Source organism: Onychomys torridus, chromosome 1, assembly GCF_903995425.1.
Source record: "Onychomys torridus chromosome 1, mOncTor1.1, whole genome shotgun sequence".
In the NCBI taxonomy this organism is placed as follows: domain Eukaryota; kingdom Metazoa; phylum Chordata; class Mammalia; order Rodentia; family Cricetidae; genus Onychomys; species Onychomys torridus.
In genome coordinates, this window is record NC_050443.1 from 156,404,192 (window position 1) to 156,430,996 (window position 26,805).

Consider the following 26,805-nt stretch of genomic DNA (forward strand, 5'->3'; position numbering starts at 1 on the left):
GATGAGGGATCTGTACACGCTCCTGATATTAGTGCCTGGAACAGGGCAGGGCACATTTTGTGAAGGAGGAATGTTTTGAACTGTATGTTACCTGCCGAACACTGGGTTGAGAGTGTTGGGAATGTAATGGTCTCGGTCTTCAATTACTTTTTTGCCCAGGGTTATTTTAATATAAGGATCACACTGTGGAGACAAGAGAGGTGAGCTGTTATATCATCACAGGGTGCAAACTGAAGTCAATTTCTGGGATAGACTTGGCTTGCTTCCCTACTCCCAACTGATGATAAAGGTGGTGCCGGGGCACCTAAGGGTGAAGATGAGCTGTGTGCAAGGTTTTCCTTTGGGTGGCAGGGGGCCAGCGTGCCTTCTAAGTAGCTGTGTGGGTGAAAAGATGGGTGGAGTGGAGAAGGGGTGACCCGACTCTGCTCATGCTGGTCCTGTGACTGGAGCAAATCTTGTCCTGGGTCACATCAGTAACATGAGAAGGATGAACTAAATATCCTTACGTGCCCCCACCCCCACCCCCAAAGCTCTTAGGTAAATCCCGTGGGGACAGTCTCCTGCACACATTGTTTTGGTAGAGTATCTTTCTCCTAGTGAGATAACAGACGCCCAGCAAGAAAGAAGGTGACAATTACCACAGGCTGATGACTGTAATTATCCTGCTACAGGAGAAGGCCCCACACCCAAACTCTTACCAGGCCATTGTTGTCCTGGGGCTGGAGCGCTAAGCCTTGAACAATGTAAATCCTAACCGTGCATTCCTGTGGGACACTGTCAGGCAGTTCCCGAAACTGCCTGGGAGGGGCTGGCACACTGGGGTCATCGGGCAGGGGGTAGATTCGGAAGGAGCCCTGGGAGAAAGAGAGAGACCCATAGTGATGACTTCAAAGGCACTGTCCCCATCTTCAGAGCACACAGGGCACCCTCCATATCACACAGTTGGGTGACATGGGTCTGTGTTTGTGGAAGAAACGGCATGCATTGGCTCTTGGGTGATTCCAGTGGGGAACATGACGGGATTCTATAGCCACCATTTCAGAAGAGGTAAAAAGTTGACATTATTTTGCAGAAGCCCAGTGTAGTACTAAGATGGCTTCCCTTCTGTGTCAGCCAGCCCTACCTGCCTGGCCCCACTTCCAAGAAAATCCATGCTCGGCTTCAGGCCTCAGCTAGAGAGACTGCATATCTTGTTCTGAAACCATCTTAAGCACAGGGAAAGGTATTGAAGTTGGGATTAGGATGTTTGGATCATTGTTCTGGCCAGATATATTCAGGAACATGTCACGAAGCAAGCAGCCACTGAATACTGGGTGTGGGGGACCCAAAACTCAAGAAACAGAGTGTGGCACAAAATGCTAGATTAGCTTGCCTCTATGCCCTATTGTTGGCTTAGTGGGAGGCTGGGGCAAGGAGGATTTGAGACCCTGTGTCGGGTGTAATCCTCTGATCCATTAGCCATGTCTGCTATTGGCAAAGGATTAGGACATGGCAGTGTTAGGTGCCCTGGCTTTGCCAAGTGTGCTGGGGAGGAGAAGCAGCAATCAAATCTGACAGGAGATGAACCCAGACCTGTGGGAGCCCATAGCATGGCTGAGTCATGCTGCCCAAAGCAACCAGGGGACTCTTTACAAACACTGACATTCAAGCTGGCTTAGTGTAGGAGCGGGGCTTGGTCAGACCACCGAGAGGATAGAAGGGCATCCAGGAAGGAAGAGTGGCCTGGTCCAAGGCTCTGTGCATCCATCAAGAGGACTTGCAAGGTGTTTTTGGGACTTGGGAGTGGTTCCTCCATGCAGGAGGGAAACCTGGCTTGTGAAAGGCTTGCCTAGCTTTGGAAGGAGTTGAGACCTGAGCTGGGAAATGGAGAGGTGTGTTTAAGCCGTTCAGACGAGGGATCAGATTTGGCTGTAGTGAGGAGGGACTGGTTGGAAGGAGAAAGGTGGCGAGGATCTAGGCCTGAGAACTTGCCACAGGGATCCTGCTAAAACCCCCAAGGGCAGAAGAGCAGAGGAGAAAGTAAATCTTGGAAAGAGCTGGCCCTGGAGGATTCCAGACTGGCAGACACAAGCAGGGAAAGGCAATGCCCTGGGTGCCCTTGGCCCCTTTGCTAGGGTAGCTTTTCCTTCCAGCAGAGGGCAGAGCACATGTCCAGCTGCAGACATCTGCTGCCTTTCCTCCAAGATCCACAAATGAAGATGGATTTTCAAGAGGACAAACACATACAGTTCACTCACTTTAAACTCCCCTACCACAGACGGGTCTTCATTCTCATCGGACTTGCCTCTGTACAACTTGAAGGTATCTGAGAAATCTGTCAGGCCCTCAAAGTCAGCTACATCCTCCAGTTCACAGTCATAGATCTGAAAACCATCAACAGACTCTTAGTTTCTCATTAAAACACAGGTAGAGTCTCGAGTCAACGGGACTGAGTACCACAAGGCAAGAGGATGCATCGGAACACCTGGGACACTCACTCTCCTGGTGGGTGCAGCATAAAACAACCACCTGGAAAAATGCTGCACTTCCTTTAAGGAGTTAAATATCCACCTATCCCATGGCCCAGAAATGGTGTTTCTAGGAATTTACCAAAGAGAAACAAAAGCATGTCCACTTGGTTCAAGAATGCCCCTAGTGTCAGGAGAAAGTTAACAACTGTGAAGAGGACAGAGTGGGGGGCGGGGGGGAGGGAAGAAGGAGGGAGGGAAGGAAGGAGGGGGGAATGGAGGTAAGATAGAGTGTGGAGCTGACCCGCCCCCAGGCCAGTCTGGTCCGATACTATTCAGCAAGAAGAGACAAACTAGCAATACCACAACAGCACGATGAGTCTCAGAAGCTGAGTCTGGGACCCACAGAGCCCAGTGCAGAGTGAATATGGTGTGAGTCCAGTTGTAGGGAGCATATCAGCAGGCGAAGCCAAGGTACCATGGTGGAAACCATATCAGCTGTCCACCAGAAGGCTGCCGCTCATGGGGAACTGGCTTGAAAGGAGCATAGAGGAGCTTTCTGTGTGTGGGCTTGGTCTTCCCCTTTGCCCCGGGTGCTGCTCTGCACAGGTGTGCACAACTCCAAAGCTTGGGGGAAGGATCACTTTATGGCATAGAAATTATATCTTGACTTTAAAAAAGACAAGAGAGAAAGGCGGACAGGCGGGAGAGAGGGGAAGGAAGGGAGTCAGGGAGGAGAGGAAGAAGGACATGAACTTGTCCCCTCAGCCCGGGCTCATCAGGTTTCAGTGTGACCGCTTACATGCTGGTGTTCCTTAGATCATAACATCATCATAGATCAGTACATCAACAAGCAAGGATATAGGCCCTTCTCCTTTGATAGAAGAATGATTTTATTAACTAGATGTTTCTCATTTAACTTTCTCCTATGCCTTGCTCTGACTATGGATTTGTAGCTGACAGAGTTAGCAACGGAATGCAGAACTGGAAAACTCAGAGCATGGATAGGATAGTCCAGATGGCCACCCTTGCCTGGCTCCGCAGCTTCCTCCTGCACACGTGTGCCCATGGTTGTGATGTGACAACCATGGGCACATACATGTAACAGAATAAACTTTTCATTTAGCCAAACTGATGACTGTTCAGAAGACAAAATGATGCATGCTGACATCGATTGCTCTGCCAGGGCAGCTGTGACTTCTGGGTCTCCCTGGGCCAAATGATTCTGGATAGTTGTTGGCCTAATTAGTATGGTACCAACCCATTTCTAGCCTTCTGCCAGATGCCCCCAAGCCTCAAAGTGGCAGTCACGCAAACATAACTCAGCAGCTTTCCTCAAGTCCTGGTACCTGGCAAAGATGAGCTGCTGCAAGAGGGCTTTCCAGGAGACCAGAGGCACTCCTGGCCCCCCTCCATCAGTACCTACATGAGGCCTTTTAAACCCAGGGCCTTATGCATGCTGGGACTGGCTTTTCTCTATGCACAAATGTAGGTTCAAGTACCTTGAGTTTGGAATATCCTTTCTGAATATACTGTCCACATTTTTCATGCTCCCCCGAAGAAGCATAAAATTTACTCCACCAGTCAACAATTTCTTCCTCCTAAAACCATATCAAAATGAAAAACATCTTTTACTGATAGTCAGATTTCTAATTTACACAGGAAAATTGCTGTGTAATAGATGAGAGACTACTAACTGCTCTGAGATTATATGCTTCTGTTTATACGCCCTGTGGGCAGTACATCCACAATTCTGCTCAGAGGCAGCCCTCAACCAATGACATGCATGTGGTGTATGTGCACGAGCTCATGCACACCTGTGTAGGAGTGTATGTGGGGGTTGAAGGGCAACATCAGGTGACACTGCATGAATGCTCTTCACCTCCTGTGAAACAGCTCTCTTGTGGCCTGGGGCTCACATTTGGGCTAGAGTTGCTGGCCAGCAAACCCGGTCCTCCTTCAGTCTCCATTTCCCCCAGTGCTGGAATATGAGCATTTTCACACGGATTCTGGGGCTAGAACTCAAGTGCCCGAACTTATGAGAAAGCGCTGCACCCACTGAGCTATCTATCTCCCTAGCCCCTAATGAAATGTGTTCGCTTCAATGTCACATCTATACTGGATGTTTTTCTTAGATCTGGTAGATAGGACCTATTAATTTGTCCCTTTTGTTTCTTTACTCTGTTAAAGTTTGTATCCACAAATAAAGTAGCATAGCATTTCCAACACATGCTTTCTATGACCTCATTTCCTTGGCTCTTGTAGCAGCAATACAAATCTCTCTAAACTAAGAGTTGGGCGAACTGGTTCTAGCTCTAGCCCTTCTGTTACAAGCCACGGTGCCTTGGGCAAGTTGTCCTGCAACTCCGAGCATCAGTTTCTTCATCTAGTGATGTAATACCAACTGCCTCCACCTGCCTCATAAAGTTCATCTGGAAAGCAAGTAAGATCACCAAGAGAGCGAGCTCTGAAACACTGAAAGTGTGAAACCAAGGTAGAGAGGATTAGGGTTCATTTACATCAGTGGCTCCCACCCAATCCTTGAAGATCCCAGTTCAGTCATTCTGGGCTGAGAACTGGGGATTCATTATGGTCGCATAAGTCCCTGGTGATTTCAATTATATCTGGAGCTGTGAAACTTTTGTGTTGATGGGTGGTTCTTGGTTGGGCAGAAGAGATAATATATGAGGCCGTCCCTCATATTCCAGTGCCTGCATAGAGCCAAATATTCTCCTTTTGTCTATTTCTCTCCTTCCCTTCTCCCCCTCCATCCCTCCCTCTATCCATCCCTTTCTTTCTCCCTCCCTTCTTTCCTTCCTTTCTGCATGCAGTCTTGATATATATTTCAAACTGGCCTCAAACTCATCATCCTCCTGCCTCAGTCTCAAGAGAGCTGATTCCACCCTCCACTCTGACTGGTAATATCTGTATGGGAACTGCTTACTGCGTTTTCTAATCTGCCTTAGAAACGGTGCTGTTGTCAAAAATAAGTGTCACCTGTTGTTACCCCCCTGTTCTGTAGGGATGGAGAGAGAGGAACAAGGAGTCAGAAAGGCTGTTTTCAGGCTGGAGAGATGGTTTGGAGGTTAAGAGTACTTGTTGCTCTGCCAGACCATCGGAGATCAATTCCCAGCACCCACACAATCACCTGAACTCCAACACCAGGGTATCTAATGCCCCTTTCTGGCCACCACAGGTACCTGCACATACGTGTACATACCCACACACCATACACATCCATAAAAATGAAATCATAAAAAGCCTGTTTCTTATTTGTAGGTGGGAGGAAGTATTTACAGATTTATGTGTATAAGTAAATGCTTATGTACATGTGTATCTTTACATGTGGTTTTAGATGTATATTCGTGTGTGTGTGTGTGTGTGTGTGTGTGTGTGTGTGTGTGTGCAGTTACAATGAGTTATTTGTCCTTTATAGATCATCAATCCAACCCTGGACTTTATGTAAACAAAACAAAACAAAACAAAAACAAAAAAAACTTTACATACCAATTGTAGACAGAAAATACATGTATTGAAAATTGAACCAAGGGCCTTGCACATGCAAAGTCAAGCTCTTTACTCCTGAGAAGCACCCCTAACCCCATGAGTCTTAGATGTGTAAAAATATGTACAATAGTTACCTTTTCTGTCAGCTGAATGTATGAGGTCAGTAGTAAGAAAACCATATACAGGTCACGTGGATGTTTGGTTTAAGATTCCATGAACATTAGGTTTAAAAAGAAAGAGAGTAAGAAACATTATTTTCCTGCATGCTTTATATTATCAACATTTAACAGATCATCTAACTATTCTAGTCAAGAGCATCTCATCATTGAACATACCTTAGAATTCTTCTCTAGAAATACACCAAGGAGTTCCACACAGTCCTTGAATGGCTTGGGGGTATTCACCCATATTGTGTTTCCAGTGGGGTTGGATTGTAGTGTGGTCAGGCAACACAGTAGGTGCTCAGGAGGGGTGTGAGGGAGCTACTCATCTTCCTTCTCCCAACCTCTCATCTCATGTAGCTTTAAAAGCATATCCCCAATCCAACCTCAATCTCATCCCTTCAAGTACTCTCCTGTCACAGGTGTGAGTGACTGCAGGTCATCATGTCAATACTTTCCTGTTTTCCTCATACCTCTGTGAGAATACCACATAAATACTGATATGAGGACAGTCTTCTAATACAAGGCTTTAGGTTTCTCGTTAGCCAAATCCTCCCACTGGGATTTCTGCATGGAGAACTTGCCCCGGTGTTAGGACCCATGCAGGAATGAGAGAAGGAAGGGCTGGAGTTTGGTGGACTTTGAGTTTCCTCCTGGTACTTGCTGGGACACCACCTAAGCTCACCCTAAGACAGTTGAAGAAAATGCTACCCAGTCCCCCTTCCTGAAATCCCAACTTCACTTCCAATCTAAGAGCAATGGTTCACTACCACACTTCCGTGGTTGCTGTGTGGAGAGCCATGGGCTTCTTTGGGTCCTCAGTATTTCTACCTAGACTGGCCTTGGTTATAACAGAATTGCCAAGGGAGGCAGAGAGAAAGAGATGTAGCAATTCTTTTTATTATATCCATTCCAAAACAAGATTTGGGTTAAATAATCACAGTTGGAGTGAGATTTTGGAGAGAGAAATTTTTTAAAAAAATGTCTTTTCACAGTCTCAATGTCTTGAATCCAGATATTTAGTTTGTTCATTCATGTTTATTTTCAGTTATACAGAACTGATTTAGGGTAAAGAATAGGCCGTGTTTAAAAAGCATCCAGACAAGTTGCTGACTTTAAATTTCAGGGCTAGCCCAGGAGGCTTCCTTCATGTCTGCTTGCTCATTATCCCATGTGGAAAAGGAAAGACGGCCACTCATGTGACTTTCTTTTTTTTCAATCTAATAAATGAATTTGAAAATCCAATTCAAAGGACTACGTGGCACAGGCCAGTCTTCCCTGCTGCTTAAAATGATATTATTGTCTAAAGGTCACCTTTCACTCCAAAATCTACTAATAGACCCCAGAGGAATTCAAGGCCTTAGATCAAGCTCCCCCACCCCATGCAGCCTCGTGCATCTTATTATACATACATGCACTGTCCTTGGAGAAGCCATTTTGCTGAGTGCTGTTGACATACTGCTTAAGCACTGGAATTGGAAGGCAGTTGTTGAGACGGCCATGAAGGAATGTCTGTGCTGGCTGGCTGGCACTTTACCAATTTGCCCCACATCCTCACTTCCTGCTTTTCTTTTGATAGTGCTAAAATCATCTGTTAAGAGTTCCCACAGACATCATACAGGATGATGCCATCCCGGGAAGACTCAGCCTCCGGCCTCCAGTCCTCAGTAACAGCATAAACAGACTCATTCAGTTTATCCAGATACAGAGTTAGTGGTAATATGTGTACATTACATGTACAAGTGATACATGTAATAAAGGGCATTAGTAAGCTCTTCCAAATCTCAACATTGCTCATTGGATTTTACAGAGATATGTTATATGTCTACCTTGACAAAGAGAGGGACTTGGGTGTTTAGAGGAGATTTCATCTTTGCTTATCAACTAGGTGTGAGGGGAGCACTCCAGATAGTCATTTATAGTGTAATGGGAATGACTTAACATGACCATCTCCTGGCCTGCTGCTCCTTCCAGTTAAAAGCTGATGCAAAGGAACCTTTCATAGGGTGTTGCTGGAGTAGCCTAGTCTGAGCACTGTCAAGAAAGGAGCGGAAATACCTGCATGCAGTGCTGACATTATTTGCCTGTTTCCTAGTACTCCTGAGGGTGACTGAATACACAGAAGGCATGCAGGACAGATTGATTGGCAATGGTTGATGGTAAGCTGGAGGCAGAGTATCGAGTAAGGGCTTACGCTGCCTTTTCCCAGAGTAGTGAAAATCACCATGAAGAATCTTAAGTCAGTTATACATAACTTCTCCCTAGGCAACGACTGTCTTATTGAGACTAATTGGGACTATTTTCAGTAAGTGAACATAGTCATGTTGCCCTATGGGGTTTGGGAATTCGATATTGTCAGCTGTGACCGTGTAGAATTACCACATAGTAGACTCAAGCACACAGCCATCCAGTGCTGGCTGTGGAGCCCACATTTAATATGGTCCAATTGTTAGTGAGTTGGTGCAGTGGGGAAGAAGTGGGTTTTTTAAAGGTATCGTTTATGGACATAACACATTAAAGTGCAATCATGTGCATTTTCCAGCCAGTTTGCATATGAAAACATGCTGTGAAAGTTTATCATAAATGCCAAGAGAAACAGGGAGCTATTTGGTGTTTTCTTTTTTCTGGGTTGACGTTCTCTTGTTCCTTCCTGTAGAAGTGGCTGGGATGGTTTTCAGACTGGGTCCCGAGGAAAGCTTCCCACCAACTTTTTCCACAGTGAATATAAAAACCTGTAGTGTTCCATGTACTTGACAAATAGGGTCATTCCAAGCCACGGCAATCCACCTCACATGGAGGAAAACCCTGACATGTGTGTCCTTATTATTGTTGCAATGTTTCAATGTGTTCTAGAAGCTTCTAACCCACGGTATCACTTGGGATGCCTCCACCAATGGTTCTCAGTTCTGAATACATATGTTTGCATCACGTACATGGATAACATTTTAAGTATCCTAGGTGACTGACTAGTGGGGACTGAGGCCACTAGTCCATACCCTAACTTCTTAAATTGTAGGTTATGGTCTCATTTGGGGTTGGATACCTGAATGTCACAGAAAATTTAACAATAGTGAAAGGTTTCTGAATGTGCAGCAACTAAAAATTAGCTAAAAATAAAATGTGTAATGAATCCAATGTGCTTCTGGCAATGCTCACCCAGACTGTACCATGCAACTCCAATGCAGCCTTGGTCCTGAACTCACAGCCCATGCATGCATTTTTGCTCTGTGCATGTAGTCACATCACACAACACCGGCGAATACCACCCAAAACACCTCGGCTCAGATCCAAAACCAGTCTATGCTATAAACTGCAGTATTTTTACACACTGAGTTTTCTGCTTGCATAGAAACATAACGGTTCAATGGAAAATAAAGACATGATATTTTCCTGCCATATTCTTTAACATGTAAGTATCAAATTAGTCTGTCTTTGGATTGTGTTATGTTAGAATGTTCGAGTTTTAAAAATTTCTCTTTGAGTTGCTGATTTGAGTTTCACACATACACACACACACAAAAAGGTAAATAAAATTTGGCTTGAATTTAGGACAGTGTTTCCAAACATTTCCGAAATGGCCCTAAACATACTTCTTCCATTTTTGTATTAGTTCTACATATTTATGCAATGTGAAATCTCAGAGTTGATGATTATAAAATCAAAATATTGATCAATCCTAAAAACTGTTAATGATGCTCCATGTCCTTCAGTATTACATATGCAGCTGAGATTTAATTCTTCATGTAAAAATGAACAAGCATGTCTATCTCATTAGAAACTTGATTTTGTTTTAGACAATGGTAAAGTTGTGTCTAGCAAAGAATTATTGCTAAAATTTTTCTAATTAATTATTAGTATATGCTTGATTTGTATACCTTATTTTATATACTTTTATACCTGGTGTTGTGTAAAAATATCTTGGGTGAAAAGGGGTTATGAATGGAAAATTTTTAAGAAGCCTTGGTTGATAAGATGTCACTATAACTGTGAACAAATACAAGATTCAGATCTTGTTTCTATTTAGTCCTTGTAAATTGGTTTGATGACCACTATTTTAATAGCCTTGAATGGTTGTTTGAGTTCACCCATTGCTTATACATCTGGAATACAACCTACCTTAGAAGCCAATAATGGTTTGGTGTCTTCTATTTCAATAACAACATCCCGGCATGGGGCTGCAGACATAAGGGAGGCTGCAAGGCAAAGAACTTTATAGTAGAGGACATTTATAACAACATCCTGGAGAACATTCTATTCCATGTTCAAGTTAGCAGCCCCAGGATGGATGATAGCGTTAACGTGGGTGAGACTTTCTAATGGAGGACCACACCTGGATGTAGAAAATAACCCTACACTCATCACCTTCTCAGTATAGCATCCGGCTTTAGACATTTTAGAGGGGCCTATGTGGCCCATTTTTCTTGGTTTTGGGTAGTCAACACAATTCCTACCCATGACAAGTGCTTGAAAAAGAATTGTGTTGAGACCAGAGAGATAGCTCTTCAGGTAAAGGTGCTTGAAGCCAAACCTGATGCCTTGAGTTTGGTTCTCCAGACCTACACAGTGGAAGGAGAGGACTGATTTGTGTCCCTCTGCCCTTCACATAGGCAGCACACACACACACACACACACACACACACACACACACACACACACACACACTGTAATAAAAATAATTAAAAGGATTGTGTTGATTATGTAGGAGTGGGCTTGAGGATGGTGAACTTGTGCCTAAAAGAGCTCATTTTCTCGGGAAATGGGATAGAAAAACACAAAAGAGGAGCAGAGGAAGAAAGAGGACAGAGAAGGTGATTAGAGAGAAGAAGGGAAGGGAAGGGGGAGGAGGGAAGAGAAAAAGCAGGGGTGTGTTTCTTTTCAGCATATGAAGCTGCTGTTGTCCGGTCAGCCCTTGCTCTCCCAGTGCACGCAGAGGGAGAAGGTCTGTGCCGTGATCTTACGTGCAGTTTCCCAGATGTATGTAACTCTAGATTTGGGAGTGAGAGCACGGGCTTAGGAACAGGCCCTGAGTCATTAGGTTTATCTCACTCAGTCACAGGCAGGTACCAAGGGCCCAGCCTGATGCGGGGTGAAGGTACAGGAATATTGAAGTCACAGTTGAATAACTGAAGAAGACCCATGAGGACCTATGTAAGAACTCCGACAGAAGAAACTCCACCAAGTCCAAAGACCTTCCTGTAACCCAGCTAGGCATTGGACGTAAGGACACGAAGGATGGGAAGGAAGGTACTTTGGGGAGGCAAGTTTACCATTCACACTGCATTGGGCTAATTAAACACACTATTTCCATGATCTCATACAGCTTTTTCATAATCTTTAAACTACGTTATAATCTCCATTTTAAAGATAAAAACGTACATGAAAGCTACAAGAAAGCAGGTTATTTACTTTAGGTTAGGCCTTGATGGATGTAAATAAGTTCACAGACTAGATCTATTAGACACTGGTTTCTTTAAGGAAGAGTAGGCACTCAATGAATGTCAGAGAAACATCCAGGAAGAAGAAGGAACTGGACATCTACTGAACATCTATGATACACCAGTTGTTTTAAGGTGGAGTTTTGCATCCACTTGGTACCCTCAGATAGACAAGTTGCCTAGAAACTTCTAATATAAGCTCATCTGCAACTGCAGACTGCTTCAGTCACACAGGACTCGAGAGCCAGATGGGCAAGGATGCATAAATACCTCTATGCAAATTTCTTCCTAAATGCCAGTTCTCCACTTTAGACTACCCAAGGTTCGCTCGCAGACCTGACTCTACTCTTAGATTTAAGAAAATGCCAGCTTGTTCTCTTCTGTGGCTCTCCAATGTGTACATCATTTTAATTATGCAGTATCACTAACTGGGAGAATTCAGCCTTGGGGCCCAGCCTATCTTACCACCAGGCCTATGTGAGTGATTCTGGGCCATCGTAGTCTATAGTACTTGTACCCTCCTAACAATTTCACATATTGAACTCATGGACTTCCTATCATCAAACCAATAGAAAAGATAGTGGGAAAATGGTTTCTCTTCATTTATTAGCCCAGATAAATGAGATCTTAGGTTATAGTAGTCTTCACTGTTAGAAGAAAAAAGTTGATATTTATGGATCATCAATTCAATACAAAAATGTTTGGAGACATATATATGTGTGTGTGTGTATGTGTGTATGTGATATATATATATATATATCACATGATAAATACATGTAGGGTTTTGCTCAAATGTGCCTGATATATTTCTTCTTCTTACAGATAGATTTTAGAGGCTCTGTAATATCAATACTAAGCCTTCTGGATGCTAACCCAGGACTGACTTGTAGCATATCTGCTTAAACAGAAGATATCCAGTTCAACCTTGATAGCTTGAATAGAATTTTCAGTGGTAAATGAATAGAATTTTCCAATCCTCGACTGAGGTCTAAACTCATGAAGACAAAGGATCTAGGATCATGGACACTAAAGGGACTGAGTCCCCAGCCCTTAACACAGTATTAAATGTATGGTAAAATAAAAACAAAGATCTATTGAATAGGTAAGAGCAAAACACTGTATCATTAGCTGTTATAATTGAAGTCTAAGTCAAATATTATAGCCTGCCCTATTACTTGCATACTAACTATACAACCTAAGTAAATCATTACAGTTTTCTTGTGTGGATAACAATGAGATCTCTTTCCAATGACCTCACAACATCTTTGTCAAGCATCACTGAAGCGGGCCCATAGGCAAAGTGAGTTGGAATAGCAATCTCCTCCCTAGAGCTGGCCAGGAAAAACAAACCTGTAACCATAGCACTTGAGAGGGAGAGGCAGGAGAATGCAGAGTCCAAGGTCATCCTGTACTGTAAAGAAAAACCTTGCATTTGGGAAGAAAAAGCTCCTCCTCTGAGGTTCACAGTCGGGATCTCTGTCTTCGCGGTCAGGAGACCCTGTGCCTCCACACCAAAGTATTTACAGCATTGACTTACACACACTCATTTCCTTGTTGGGCTCTTGGACTTGGAGGACAAGATTGGTTTGGTCCGTTGGTCTCCCCAACATTTGGACCAATGAACAACATTCTATGAACATTCAGCAATCATTTGTTGGAGGCTGAATGTCTCAGTCCCTTTTACTGATGTAGGAACAGTATCCCCTGAATTTCCAGGACCCTTCAAAGACAAATAGGAAAGTTCATGTAGCAGGAAACATTCCCTCAAAAGACATCCTATGTTTATGTAGGAACAAGGCAAGGCACGCCAGAGGGTAGCCTCTGGAGCACAGGATTTTGGCCCCCAAAGTAGCTCAAGAGTTCAGGCTGGCTGCACCATTGACTATATTTCCCGAGAAGAGTGACTAGTCCACTGTAAATCACACTTCCTTCCTCTATAGCATCTAGACAATGAATATGGTTGGTAAACATTCAATCTGACTAGGTGTGCAAAGCTCAAAAGAGTAATATACAGACTTGCCTACAGACATACCTTTTATTTGCGGTACAATATCCTCCTTTCCTGCATATGGATCACAGCGAAAGCGGTCCAGGTGGTCAATGGTGCACTGGCCGACCACAGGCTTCCGCCCAAACTGCCTGTGGTCAATGACTTTGACCACCAGTGGAGGCATATATAGTTCTTCCTTGGGCAAGAACTAGGGTTCACAAAAACAGGTGTTATTTATTTTTTCCAGATCTGACAGGGATAGTTTTGCTAGTCAATCTTCCCAAGGGACCAGCCCAGATTCTTTGTGCCCTATAAATATAACCTAAGGGACCTTCCATTATGTACTCCAGTAACTGGGGTACATGGTAGTTGCCCAGAGCTTAGAGCATCCTCTTTCAGCTGGGCTCTGGGAGATCAAATCCTACCTCTGCTGTCACAGAGTGCATGACCTTAGGGAACTTTTCTAAGCCTCTGTGCCCAGTTACTTCATCATTAATAGTAGAGTTGTGGGATCCATATGGGAAGCACTTAGAATGTACACAGCCAGCATAATGTGGACTGACCCCGATCTCCTCCCACAGGGAGTTTCAATGGTAGTAATTGTTCAGGACTTTAGTTATCTGCTAGCCAGGGCTTAAGAAAGAACAGACCAGGAATCCTTCGGTGCTTGAAGGTCAAAGCCAAAGAGAGATGCTCATTTTGCTGTCACTGCTCCTGGAATGTTGGGGCCTTGATGACACTGCCCTAATTGAGAGCACGGGCTCACCTGAAACCTTGATTGAGGTTTGGATGAATGTCTGTCACTGACCTAACCTTTTCATTCCTTCCAAGGTGAAGGAAGTGTGGAAAAAGTGCCTGGCACTGAGCTAGAGTTGTGGATGGCGTTAGAGGGTGGTTACTGAGGCACAGGAGGATGCACACGTGCTCAGAGGCCTGACAAGCCATCTCTCCTCTCTAGGCCTCAACTGGCTCCTCTGTAAAACAAGGGGTTAAACCACATGGTCCCAAGGTTCAAGAATAGTGGTTTGGGGACATGCAGGAAAATGGCTGAGTTAGGGGAAGGAATGGGACAATTCTAGCCTTCCATCTTTGTCAGCTAAGGAAGTATCACTGTTGTACAACTTTTATATAGCAAAGTAAAGATGAAAACTTCTCTATTTATATGAGTTAAGGATTTCATTTCTTTAAAAACGTACAAGTTAGGTGGTTTCCTCTTGTACTATTTATAACAGGCAGAGGTATGTGAGCCCTGTCTGATGCCTCACGCTTCTAATAACCAGAAATTCAAAGGAACAAAGACTATGGGCATAGTCATGGCTGTGCCCCATCACCCACTCTGGGTTCCTCCACAGCTGTTCCTTTCCCAGACATCCAGACCCTAGCAGGAAGGTTCTGGCCTACACACAGTTGCACCACTTGGAGTCACCAATCTGGCCTGGAGGGGTTGACTAAGGGGCTATAGTAGAGACCAAACACTCGCTGGAGAAAGAATGTTATTCATAGACACTTCTCCATCACAGGAGCTGCAGAAGCTCTCAGAAACTGGCTCCAGATAATCTAAGGAGAGGGAAGCCCCTGACATGTTCATTATGAGGCTAGGTTTTCTGTCTGTGGATTCTGGAAAGAACCAACTGTGGGGGAGTGTACACTCACACTTCAGGTGTGGACACACATGGGAGTACACACTCATACTTCAGGTATGGACACACATGGGAGTGTATACTCACACTTCATGCATGGACACACATGGGAGTGTACACTCACACTTCATGCATGGACACACATGGGAGTGTACACTTACACTTCATGCATGGACACACATGGGAGTGTACACTCACACTTCAGGTGTGGACACATATGAGCATATACACTCACACTTCAGGTGTGGACACACATGGGAGTGTACACTCACACTTCAGGTGTGGACACATATGAGCATATACACTCACACTTCAGGTCCCATGACCTAGATACTGTACCACTTTCATGAAGAGAACAGAACTTGGGAAGTTGGGCGTTTTCTTGAGGTTTTTGATCACCACTGACTCTACTCTCTCCCCTCCACACTCCACCACGAGACTGGGGGATGCGATAGAAGCCATCTGGTAGTTTTTCATATTTCTTAAGCCCCAAGCTAGAATCTGGGAAAGCAAGTTAAAGAGAAGGGAAGGAAACCTGACATATTAAAAATGCCATATAAATCTGGGTGGTAGTAGATCCACACCTAGAGGAAAGTGGATCTCTGAGTTCGAGGCTAGCCTGGTCTATAGAGTGAATTCCAGGACCACCAGGGCTACACAGAGAAACCCCATCTTGAAAAACAAAACAAACACCAAAAAAAGAAAAAAGAAAAAGAAAAAAGAAAAAAAAAAAAAAACCAAGAACAACAAAACATAGAAGCAGAAATCCAGTGTCAATCACCAGGATAGCCTTTAAGATGGACTGATGCACATTTGTCTAAAGTACCAGGGAATGTTATCTTCAGAGCCTGTGGACGCACAGACAAAGTAGTTCTACCCTTTCCTTCTGTTGGAGAGCTTAAAAAAGAGCAGCGTAGCTGTAAATGCTGACAGACAGTCAGCTTCTCTAGGCGTCTGCTGCAAACAGGACGAACGCTGTGATCTACTGTGGGGCAATTTGGAGGATCATGCATAAACCCTTCTCTGGTAAGGGACTTGCAAGCATTCCAAACTGGTAGCTGCCATTTGAAGCTTCCTGTGTCTGTCTTCTAGAACACCCAGCAAAACAGATGAGCTAACCATGCTTGCCTTATCAGGGACACTCTATCAAGACACAAGGTTATCTCCACCAGCCCATGTCTGCCCTAATTATCTCTCATGTCGCCACTGTCCACAAGCTTCCCCATTCCCTGCCTCTGCCTCCCTTGCAGGCCTTCTCTCTGTTCACACAGGCACTTTCTCTTGTGCCATCTTCTCTTTCTCTGGCAAACCTCCCCAAATCTCAGAAATCTGCTTCTTGTTGCTTTAAGACTTCAATTTTCTATAACTATTTCTATTTTGGGGGGAAGATTTTATAGACTTGCAGCATGATGCCATTCTCTATGTTAACAGTATTTGCTCTCTACCCTTTGCTTTGAGCAAGTAAAACCTGAAGAGAATACATACCTCAATAGCGGTGAGCTGAACCACGGGCCTGATCCCCTGAGGAACCATGTATAAATTTGGTGCTCTTTGAGAGGGAAGAATGGGAAGGTTGGAGCCATCCTGTGAAACAAGCACAAGCCGTCAATACTTCCCTTCCATTAAAGCAGAGAGTGCCTGAAATGACTAGGATGCTTCAAGCAGCTCAAGGAATGCATCAGCAAGAACAGAGTGATGTGTACCTTGTTCCTCAGAATCAGCTCTGCTGTCACAAGGACATCTCCACAGGCCTTGTCTCCATTCATAACGGGATGCCAGAGAAGCTTAGGAGTAACATCTGTTTCCGAGTTCAGTTTCACCAAAGGAGAGCAAATACTTCGACCTAAAAATTCATCTTTGCCCTAGAGAAGTAAACCACACACAAACTCCTGATCAAGCAATGCTTCGGCCTTCTACCCTGTCCCCAAGTCATCTTAAAACTTCATATTACCCACCACTTGGTCATTGTCGAAAAGTTCTATGATCACTTTGGGTGGGTTCTGTAGGACTGTTTGGGGTTCCCCAAAGATTTCAACCTCATCAAATATAATTGTTTGGTCCCAGGTGGGATTCAGGGTGGAGTGGATGATCTCCGTGGTTTTGCTTCGATGGAGAAAGGAGACGTGAGCATATGGATCTACGGACAGAAAAAGGGATAACAACAGAGTCACGCGAGGTCTGCCTTTCTAGGACAGCTCACTTTTTTCCCAAGGCTTTTCCTCTGGACATAGTGGTCACGTGCTTTCACTACCCATTTGAAGACAAGGACTCTAGAAAGCAGGGCATCACAGAGGAAGGTATCATGATGAGTCAGAGGTACTTAAAGGGAGACCCTGATGTGTGCAAAGGAGTGTCTCTCTGGAGTATACTTATCCCCATCAAGGTTAATCAGGTGCACGCTCTTTCATGATCTAGAGTGTAAGCCTTGCAACCAGACGCATGTAGTGGCAAGCCCCTGCCCCCATGACAGGAAGAAAAAATATTTAATCTTCCTAAGTGTTTAATATTCCTAAATATTTAATCTTCTTTGGTTCTTTTCTCTGTGTCATGAAAGTTGTATCTGTTTCCCAGTGAGAAGATGAGAAGGTGTGAAAAATGTAGGCTGCTTAGAACAGAGCTATTATCTACATCACTGATAAATACAAGTTATTTTTATGTTTTTGTTTCTACTGTTTTGATAAACTGATGAATAACCAGTTTATAAGTCAGGAGTGGTGGCACATGCCTTTAGTCCCAGCACTGGGGAGGCAGAGACAGGCTGATCTCTGTGAGTTTGAGGCCAGCTTGGTCTACAAATCGAGTTCCAGGACAGCCAGGGCTATACAGAGAAAACTTGTCTCAAAAAATAAAAACAACAAAAACAACAGCAAAACAAAACAAAACCCAGTTTATTTCATGCTTTAGCTTCTACTGTTATCTATTCAGAAAGTTTTGTATTTGAGTGCTGGGTTTTAAGAATCTAGCAGTAATTAAGAAAGGCTCAGCTGCTCTCAGAATCTACAACTTGTAACAGCAGAAAACTGTTTCCAATCTTCTATACCAAGAAGTATTCTGTGTTCTCCTACATGATAAATAATTACAATAAGCCATTTCACAGTTTCCCAGAGAGGGGACCTTTTCCAGCAATAAAATACTGTCCAACTTGAAGCTCTTGTGTATGCAAGGGGGAGCTTTTAGCATTGCAGGTAGCCATCACATGACTAGAACTTTTTTATTTTGCTCCACTGATAAATCTTGTGCCTCCAACTTTGAGAAATATGCTTAAAGTTTTATGCAAATGTCAGTGCAGTTTTCTAAACATTCCAATTGGATCCACAGTGAGGGAGTGCCCCCTGGTGGATACTATTTGAAAATGTCTTCAAAACATGTTTGAAGCTTTGTTCCACAGAATAGGATAATCTTTATCTAATTTGTAGATCAAGATCTAATTTATAGACTAGATCTAGCTAATCTTGTCTAATTTATTAGGGAAGGAAATTATTCACAAATACTGATTAAAAGGAATACTTGGGACACAGTTCAGAATTGATACAAGTACATGATAGTATTAGGCAAGTGTTTTAAGACCTGTCTCCATAGAAAAACCAAGTAAGCTTGGCTGGCTTGCACATCTCTGAGTGGAAGGTCCCTTAATAGCCCAGGATGGTCCCTTACTATCTGTACGTTCAGAGGAAGGAGCACAGCCAAAAACCATGTGGAGCACCAATGTGAGGATATTGAGGCCTCATAGTTACATAGTGATAGAAGGTGGCTGAGGTCGGGGTGGAGGTGGGGGTGGGGGTAGGCAGTAGAGGAGGCAAGAAAAAAAAAACCTACATATGGCCCACAGCCAGGTGCTATAGGTTCATGGGTTTACTGTGTGACCTTTTTATCATCTTGAGAACACAACCAACAAATGTAAAGAATCTTAATTTACCAATCAGCCCAGGTAGGACCCAGGGTTAAAAAGCAGCCATGCACAGAGAGAGAGCACAGAAGTTGTTCTTCACAGCACTTTATTGCTCAAAAAGTAATTATTAGTGTCCAGGGACCATGTGTCTCCTGTGTATTCTAGTACCCAGGAACAGTTCTTAAAGCAGTTGGTAATTCCTTAGGTAATGACTGGGCCATTTTCTTCTAATGTACCAAAGTAGTCTCTGTACGAAAAGGGTTCTCTTACAAGAAATGAAAACAAAACAAAACACAAAACTACTTGATGGGCAGTAGAGTCAAGCTGGCCCGCCATGTAACAGTGTGTTAGGGATTTCCCTTCACCTGAAAAGCTGTCTTTGTCCAAGGCCATGAGGTTCCTAGCTTGATAAATGTAGCAGCGCAGGTGGTAGATATAGACTCCTGAAAAGAGGAGGGTGACAAGAAATAGGACACTGTTAGCAAGATTGTTCTGGAATGTTTGGAGGTGGTTATGTGTTTCAGACATGTGGGTCACTTATCTATTTCCCCACAGCAGAGAGCACAAACATTCCCAACATAGTGGTTTCATATATAAATATATAAATACAAATATATATATATATATATAACTTACAGTGGTCCTCTTATCCATGGTTTTGCTTCCCATAGTAAATCTCAGGTCACAAACATTAGGATGTTTGTCTAAATTCCAATGTAAACAGTGGAATAGTCCAGAAATAAATAATTCACAAGTTTCATATTGCAAGTCTTCTAGTGTGATCAATTTCAAAGCACCCAGTTCCATCTCCCTTGGGATGTGGGTCCGTGCCTCTGTCCAGTGTATCCATGCTGTATATGCTGCCTGCCCATTAGTCACTCAGTAGTTCCTTATCTCAGTTATCAAACTGATTGATGTAGTCATATTGTAGGGTTGTTGTTAAGTAACCCTTATTTATTTAATAAAAGCCAAAGCACAAGAGTAGTGATACTGCACATTATTATAGTGCATTTTAATAACCATTTCATATTTATCATGTTACTGCTATTTACTTATTACTGTGTCTAATTTATAGGTTAAACTTTATCACATATATGTTCATATAATAGGAGACAAGCAAGGTTGGCAGAGGAGTCTTAAGGTGGAGCTACTGCATATAAGAGGCAGGGGAATGTGTAACTGGGTATACTTGAAACTACTATATGCCAGATGTGATGCTGCTCACTTTCAATCCCAGCATGCAATAGGCAGAGGCAGCATGGATTACATACAGAAACCCCTTCCAAAGATAAAATCAAATCAAATAAGTAACTGCTGTGACAATCCCAATGCCAGCATGGCAATCAGGAGAACAATAGTTCTGCTATGAACTTCTTGGATTTAGTGCACAGCTGCTCACCACAGACTCTCCAATGAGTGCAGGTCTCTAGTAGTCACTTAGCAAGGCCTCAGTACTATGTTAGACTCAGGTCTGGCATAGTTTTCTGCTAAATGTTTCTTTGACTTTTAACATTTTCCAAACTCTTCTTATTAATGCATGCACACACAAATACACATACATGCATGCACACACAAACACATACACACAGACCTACACATATACATACATGCATGCACACACACACATACACATACACATATACACTCATGCATGTGCACACACACACACAGAGTTTGAGGGGTATCAGAGTATTGTGATGAATGTGTGAATTCCAGAACCATGACTGCTTGACTATCTGGTGCATATTAAGACATACATAAACATGTGTCATTATTAATAATATTCTGGAATTCTTGAAGGCTGACACTGAGAGCAATTTCCCTTAAAATTTTAGCCTTTTTTCTGTAATTAAGATAGTAATTTAGAGTTTTTCTTGCTAGAATGAGTATACTTTAGACAGACAGTAAAATCAGTATTAAATCATTCTTCATCCCAAATATGATAGTTTTTCAGAAGGTATTTTAAAAATCTTCATTGAGTGAAAAACTTGAAAGTCACTTTTCAGCTGAGTGAAATTTTTTATCACATTTGATGATCTGAAGAGTTTTCTAGAGATGAAAGTCACAGATGCAGAATTCACTGCTGTGTTTAAAACTTACTGTCGAATTCACTGCTGTGTTTAAAACTTACTGTCGAAATTACAGGAAACAATGGGTGTGTTTGCTCCAAACACAGTGGTGGCACTGTGTTTCTGCTTTTCCAAGCTCTTCTCATCTCCATCCTCTGTGGTGTCTGCCCCCTAAAGTAGGAGGAAATCATCTTCATCATCATCATGATCATCGTTACCATCATCCATCACCATCACTGTCATCATCATCATCACCACCTTCATCATCATCACCATCATCACCATGATCCATCATCATCCATCATCATCATCACCATCATCACCATCATCATCACCATGATCCATCATCATCCATCATCATCATCATCATCATCACCATCATCATCATCATCACCATCATCACCATCATCATCACCATGATCCATCATCATCCATCATCATCATCATCATCATCACCATCATCACCATCATCATCACCATGATCCATCATCATCCATCATCACCATCATCATCATCACCATCATCACCATCATCATCATCACCATCATCACCATCATCATCACCATGATCCATCATCATTATCATCATCACCATCTTCATCATTACCACCACAACTTAAAAGCAAGCAAGCCAAGAGGTGAGACTAACAAACAGCAGCAACCGCGGTTTTGAGGACAGATTTTATCATGAACCACTCCATTTTCCAAGGCGAGTAACTCGCAGGACAGTGAGTGACCTCCTCAGAGTCACCCCGCTAGAAGGTGAGGAGAAGGTGGAAGCCTCAAGTCTGGGTTTACCAAAGCCTACTGCTGAAATAATGGGGAAATAGTGGCTGTTCTCCAAGGCGGGGAGAAGGAGGACAGGGAGCAGTAGAGTGTGGTGGGGTCGGAGTGCAGAGGAGAAAACAGACTGTGCTTGGAAATGGTCCTCTCCACTCCCCTGCCCTCTCCCTTCCTCCCTGTGTGTCTGTGCGAGTGGGATGTGTGTGCACCTATGTGTACGTATCCATGCGCAGCTGTGCGTATGGCCAGAATAGGACATCACGTGTCCTGCGCTATTGCTTTCTCATTCCCTGGAGATGGGGCGTGTTGAACTGGAGCTCACTAGTTATTGGTTAGATCGGCTGACAGTGGCGAGCCTGGGGGACCTTCCTGTTCCCACTTGCCACCACTTCCCCATTCCTTGGTGCTGGGGTGACAGTCACCCACTACCACACACACCCAGATTTTTGTCATGAGTACTGGGCACCTAAACTTGTGTCCTTTAGGATTGTACAGCAAACATTCTTAACCACTGAGCCGTCTCCCCAATCCATGGAAATGGATCGTGGCTGCCATGTTGCACAGATCACCTGTTGCTGTTTCTATTCCTTCTACCGACCCGCACCCCCACCCTACACTACCTCCCCACCTGTGCCGTCATCTGAATCACTTTTTAACTCTGTGAGCCATCCTCCTGCTTTTCTCCCACCTGGGTCTGTATATTCAGCTCTTTTGGTCTGTTAAATAACTACAATTTCCAAGCCAGCTGTGCTTGTGAAATTACTGGATGTTTCCTGAAACCAGGGCCCTAGCAGACATACTGGGAAATTCTGGAAGAAATAGATGTTCCTGTAGTACTTCTCTGAAGACCTCTCCTGCAGTAGTGGTTTCTTCCTAAGATGGAAGTCATTGGACACTCAGAGCGTACACCTTTTCTACAACCTCTTCACAGTCGTGCAGCACTGAGGTTACATGGGCCTCTCTGGACTTGGCTGTGCTTCCTACATCACTCACACATTTCCTCTCCACCAGTATTATTCACCCTTTGGCTTCTGGTTACTTACAAGGGCACCTTCAAGTTTAAAGATGGCAGCGGCACCGTGTGTTTCTGAAGGAGCCATTTTTCTCCTCCAGCGTCTGCGGCGAAAGGTGTCTGAACTGCGCTGTTTCCAGTGGAATTTCCAGCCAATCAATGAAGCGTATTCCCAGCCCTCCCGGTCTTCTAATTCTTCCATGGCCTAAAACAGAGCCATACCTTTTAATGAGAAATAATAATCTTCCTCATATTGATAAAGCAGACCACTGGGTCAATGGACAAATTGAGGTCACCAGAGTCCACTCTCTGTCAAGTACTATGTGAGAAGCCACGGATACTACAGAGATTAAATGGATGGGAGCTCTGACCTGGCGGAGCTGGAAGACTGTGGGCTACAGGGAGGCAACTGTAGCAACCATTCAGACATGGGAGTGCATGAAAGTGGGTTCTTCTTAAGACTGAGCTCACAAGAACACACGATGCATTTTTTGGGAAGAATTACTATCTGCATTTTATATATGGGGTAAAATGGTATCATCCCTTGGGATTTAAATGTCTTGTTTATGCTAAAAGCTACTATAATTCGTGATGGTGTGATAGACCAGATATATTAATTATCTCTATGGTAACTATTAACCAAGTGCAAGACTCTTAAGTTAACATGATTTATATGCACATGATCTGTTTTCAGAAATAGTCCTCAAGGCTGAGGTAACTCTGAAGAAAAGGATAGACGTGGCCTTTGCCTCCATGTATTTGACATTTGAGTGGACAAAAATTTATGTAACTGTCTTATAGGTGTGACCCAGATTGAACAAATGGGAAATAATACTGGATATTATTGATGAATTTAGAAATAAAAGCTCCATGTAGGATTGTGGTCTTTTTTTTCCCCCATTTCAAATAAACATAAAACCCAGGGTTCATATGATCTTGTCACTTCCTCTGTGGTAGTGTGAATAAAGACAATGGCATATTTTGTGTAGCTGAAAATGAAGCAGGTTAGAGACATGATTGAAGTCTCAGCATGGCTCATGAATGGACCTAGGGTTTCTGACCAGTGGCCCAGTGTTCTTCCCAAGTCATGTTGGTGCTCATGTGGAAAGGGAAAGGGAAGCACATCTAGGAATTTCTCACCCTATCAGGGTGGGACGATGCTGTATTTAAGACACATTTATTCTACCACACCTTGTACTGAGAGCAGGCTGCTAAGCAAGGTGGACACCAAAATGATGTAGCTCTATTTTTGTTCCCTGGGAGATCATCACTGAATAAAATGTAACTTCACGACACCAACTAGAGTGGAGCCTTTAGAATAATAGGAAGAGTTTCTGTTTAGTATTAGTCTAACCTGCGTTCAAAGGTCATCTCTGCCACTTTCTAGAGATATGACCTACAGCAAGTCTATTTCATGGCTATGAACACCATCCGCAGAATGAGCAACATCCCAGACCTTATAGCTTATGCATGATGCATATGTGTGCTGAGAATTCTAAATGACATGTAAAATATACCATTTATTATTAATTTCATATTGTTATTCCACCTAATTTACTATGCAGTTTAAATCCTTGTAATACCCTAATTTAATTAGGGTATGGATAGTTTTGTGTCAACTAGATACAGGCTAGAGTCATTTGGGAAGAGGGACTCTCAAATGAAAACTGTCCCTACCAGGTTGGCCTAAGGGCAAGTCTGGAGGGCATTTATTTTCTTGATTGATGATTGATGTGGGAGAGCCAGCTTACTGTGGGTGGTGCCACCTCTAGGCAGGTGGTTCTGGGCTATAAGAAAGCAGGCTGAGCAAGCCATGAGGAGCAAGCCAGTAAGCAGCCTCGGCATCAGTTCCTGCCTCTAGGTTCCTGCCTTGAGTTCCTGTCCTGACTTTCCTTCATGGTGGACTGTGATCAGGACACGTGAGCTGAAATAGTAAGTCTTCCTCCCCAAGCTGCTTTCAGTCACGGTGTTTTGTCACAGCAATAGAAAACCCTACCTAAGACAGACGGTTCTAAGTCTTGCTCCCATTTCACCAACGAGAAAGACTCTAGAGTCGAGGTTTGAATTTTTCTGCATCTTGTTCCAAGTCCTGAGGTATCAGCACCACTGTCTTATTCTGCCAGCATAACCTCAGAGTCTTTTCCACCCTTCCAAAGGCCTCACCCACTGTCTCAGCATCTTCTGGGGGGCTGTGGAAGCACAGGTGGCCGTTCTCATCCCCAGAGCTGCTGGAGCGAGGCATTTCTAACTTATCAAGTAGGCAGGGTACACTTGCAGAACCCTGAATCCCGGTATCAGATCCTTGATTTGCAAATGGCTCTGCAGGAACAGCCATGTGTGCGGCTGGAACTCTGCATGGTGTGGCAGGCAGAGCACCCGGTCCAGCACCTCCTCCTGCTCCTCTTACCCTTGCCGTGCTTGAAGCTGTTTGTGTCAAGTCTTTCTTGCGTTTTCGGACCAGTCTCCGCCGTCTGTGAGTGTGATACATTTTCTCTGCTGCAACCCAGGACTTGGGCTTGTTATCAGGAGGAATGCTAATTCCATACTCCCAGCCTGCAACAGAATTTGAGCATGGTTACTCCAAGGAGAAGCATCTGCCTGATCAGCAAATAACTTGATAGATAATATGTAGCTCCTTTCTGCTCACAGATGTTCTCTGGTATTGTTACTGTCACAGGGTTGAACATGCATCATCTGAAAATATGAAGTGTGTCATGCTGAAATATTGGGTGCTGTCATGCCACCAATATAAAAGTATGTATGTATGTATGTGTGCATGAGTGTATGTACATATGCATATATGTGTATGTGTGCAAATATTCCAAAATCTAAACATTTCCCAAACCAAAAACCACTTCCTCTGAACCCAACATTCAGGGTAACTTTTCTGCTTCTTTGGGATTGAACCCGGGGCCCTGTGAATACCAGATAAGTGCTCTGCTATCGAGGTACAGTCTTAGCCCTTCAGTAGCATTTCCTGCAAATTGGTAAACCTCTCTATGTTCCAACTTGACAGCCTTAAGAGGTAAAACACACACAACTATTTGGTTGGTACACAGTTATTGCTCAATAATTGCCATTATGATAAGACTTGGTGTGTGCATCACAATCAATGTAGAATTCACCATCCATTTGGAGTCTTGTGTATCAATCCTACTCTGCTCATGTATAATCACGTATTAAAGGAAAGAATCATTTATATTTTTCCTCTTGATGGTTCCAAATGGTAAGTTCATCTGATTTGACTATTTGTAGAGAATGGTAAGTACTGCTATACCTAAAGCTATGTCAATCACAGAACTGCCAGTGGGATGACATATAAGACATTTTGCCATTCTCCTGCCTGAGTTTTAGGACCTCTAAGTTTGATTATCCCAAAGCGATTATGGAGTGTGATTAGAAGAGAGAAAATCCAAACTCTAGATCTCTCCTTTATTCTTTCTCTGGATTTCTAAGTACCCCAAAGTGCAGCTCATTGGTCCCATCATCTCCATTTTCCACTTCTAACATCTCTTCCCCCACCTTCTGTCCATCTATTTGTGAGTCAGACGACACTCATTTGAACAGTCACGTATAACACCACCTGACCTAACTGTCATAGACCAGTGAAGGTAGGGCTCTTCCTTCCATGGAACCTTTGCTCTGGTTAACTAAGGCCTTTCTGCATACTCACACTCAGGCAAACGGATGTACACGTTACCTTTCTCATCCACAGCTCGGTTTATGTCATATATCCATGCGTCATCTTCCCACTCCCAACCTGGAGGGCAAGTCAGCTCGCTGGGTGATGCTGCCTTATCTCCATTCTGAGCAGCAGACAGACAGACAGACAGACGTGAATGAGATCCAAAGATGAGGAAGCTTTCCTGATAC

The 26,805-nt window shown here is 43.6% G+C and overlaps 1 protein-coding gene across 1 annotated transcript in view; it reads right to left on the reverse strand.

Annotated features, from left to right (window-relative positions):
* Positions 1-26,805, reverse strand: part of Myof (myoferlin) — a 152,165-nt gene that overhangs the window by 22,113 nt on the left and 103,247 nt on the right. The window contains 16 exon segments of the mRNA XM_036168181.1: positions 92-183; positions 699-854; positions 2,238-2,363; positions 3,950-4,048; positions 6,089-6,100; positions 10,232-10,308; positions 13,583-13,748; positions 15,520-15,681; positions 16,666-16,764; positions 16,884-17,042; positions 17,136-17,317; positions 19,435-19,512; positions 21,201-21,309; positions 22,964-23,137; positions 25,340-25,485; positions 26,633-26,738. Coding sequence (XP_036024074.1) covers positions 92-183; positions 699-854; positions 2,238-2,363; positions 3,950-4,048; positions 6,089-6,100; positions 10,232-10,308; positions 13,583-13,748; positions 15,520-15,681; positions 16,666-16,764; positions 16,884-17,042; positions 17,136-17,317; positions 19,435-19,512; positions 21,201-21,309; positions 22,964-23,137; positions 25,340-25,485; positions 26,633-26,738 — 1,943 coding nt within the window.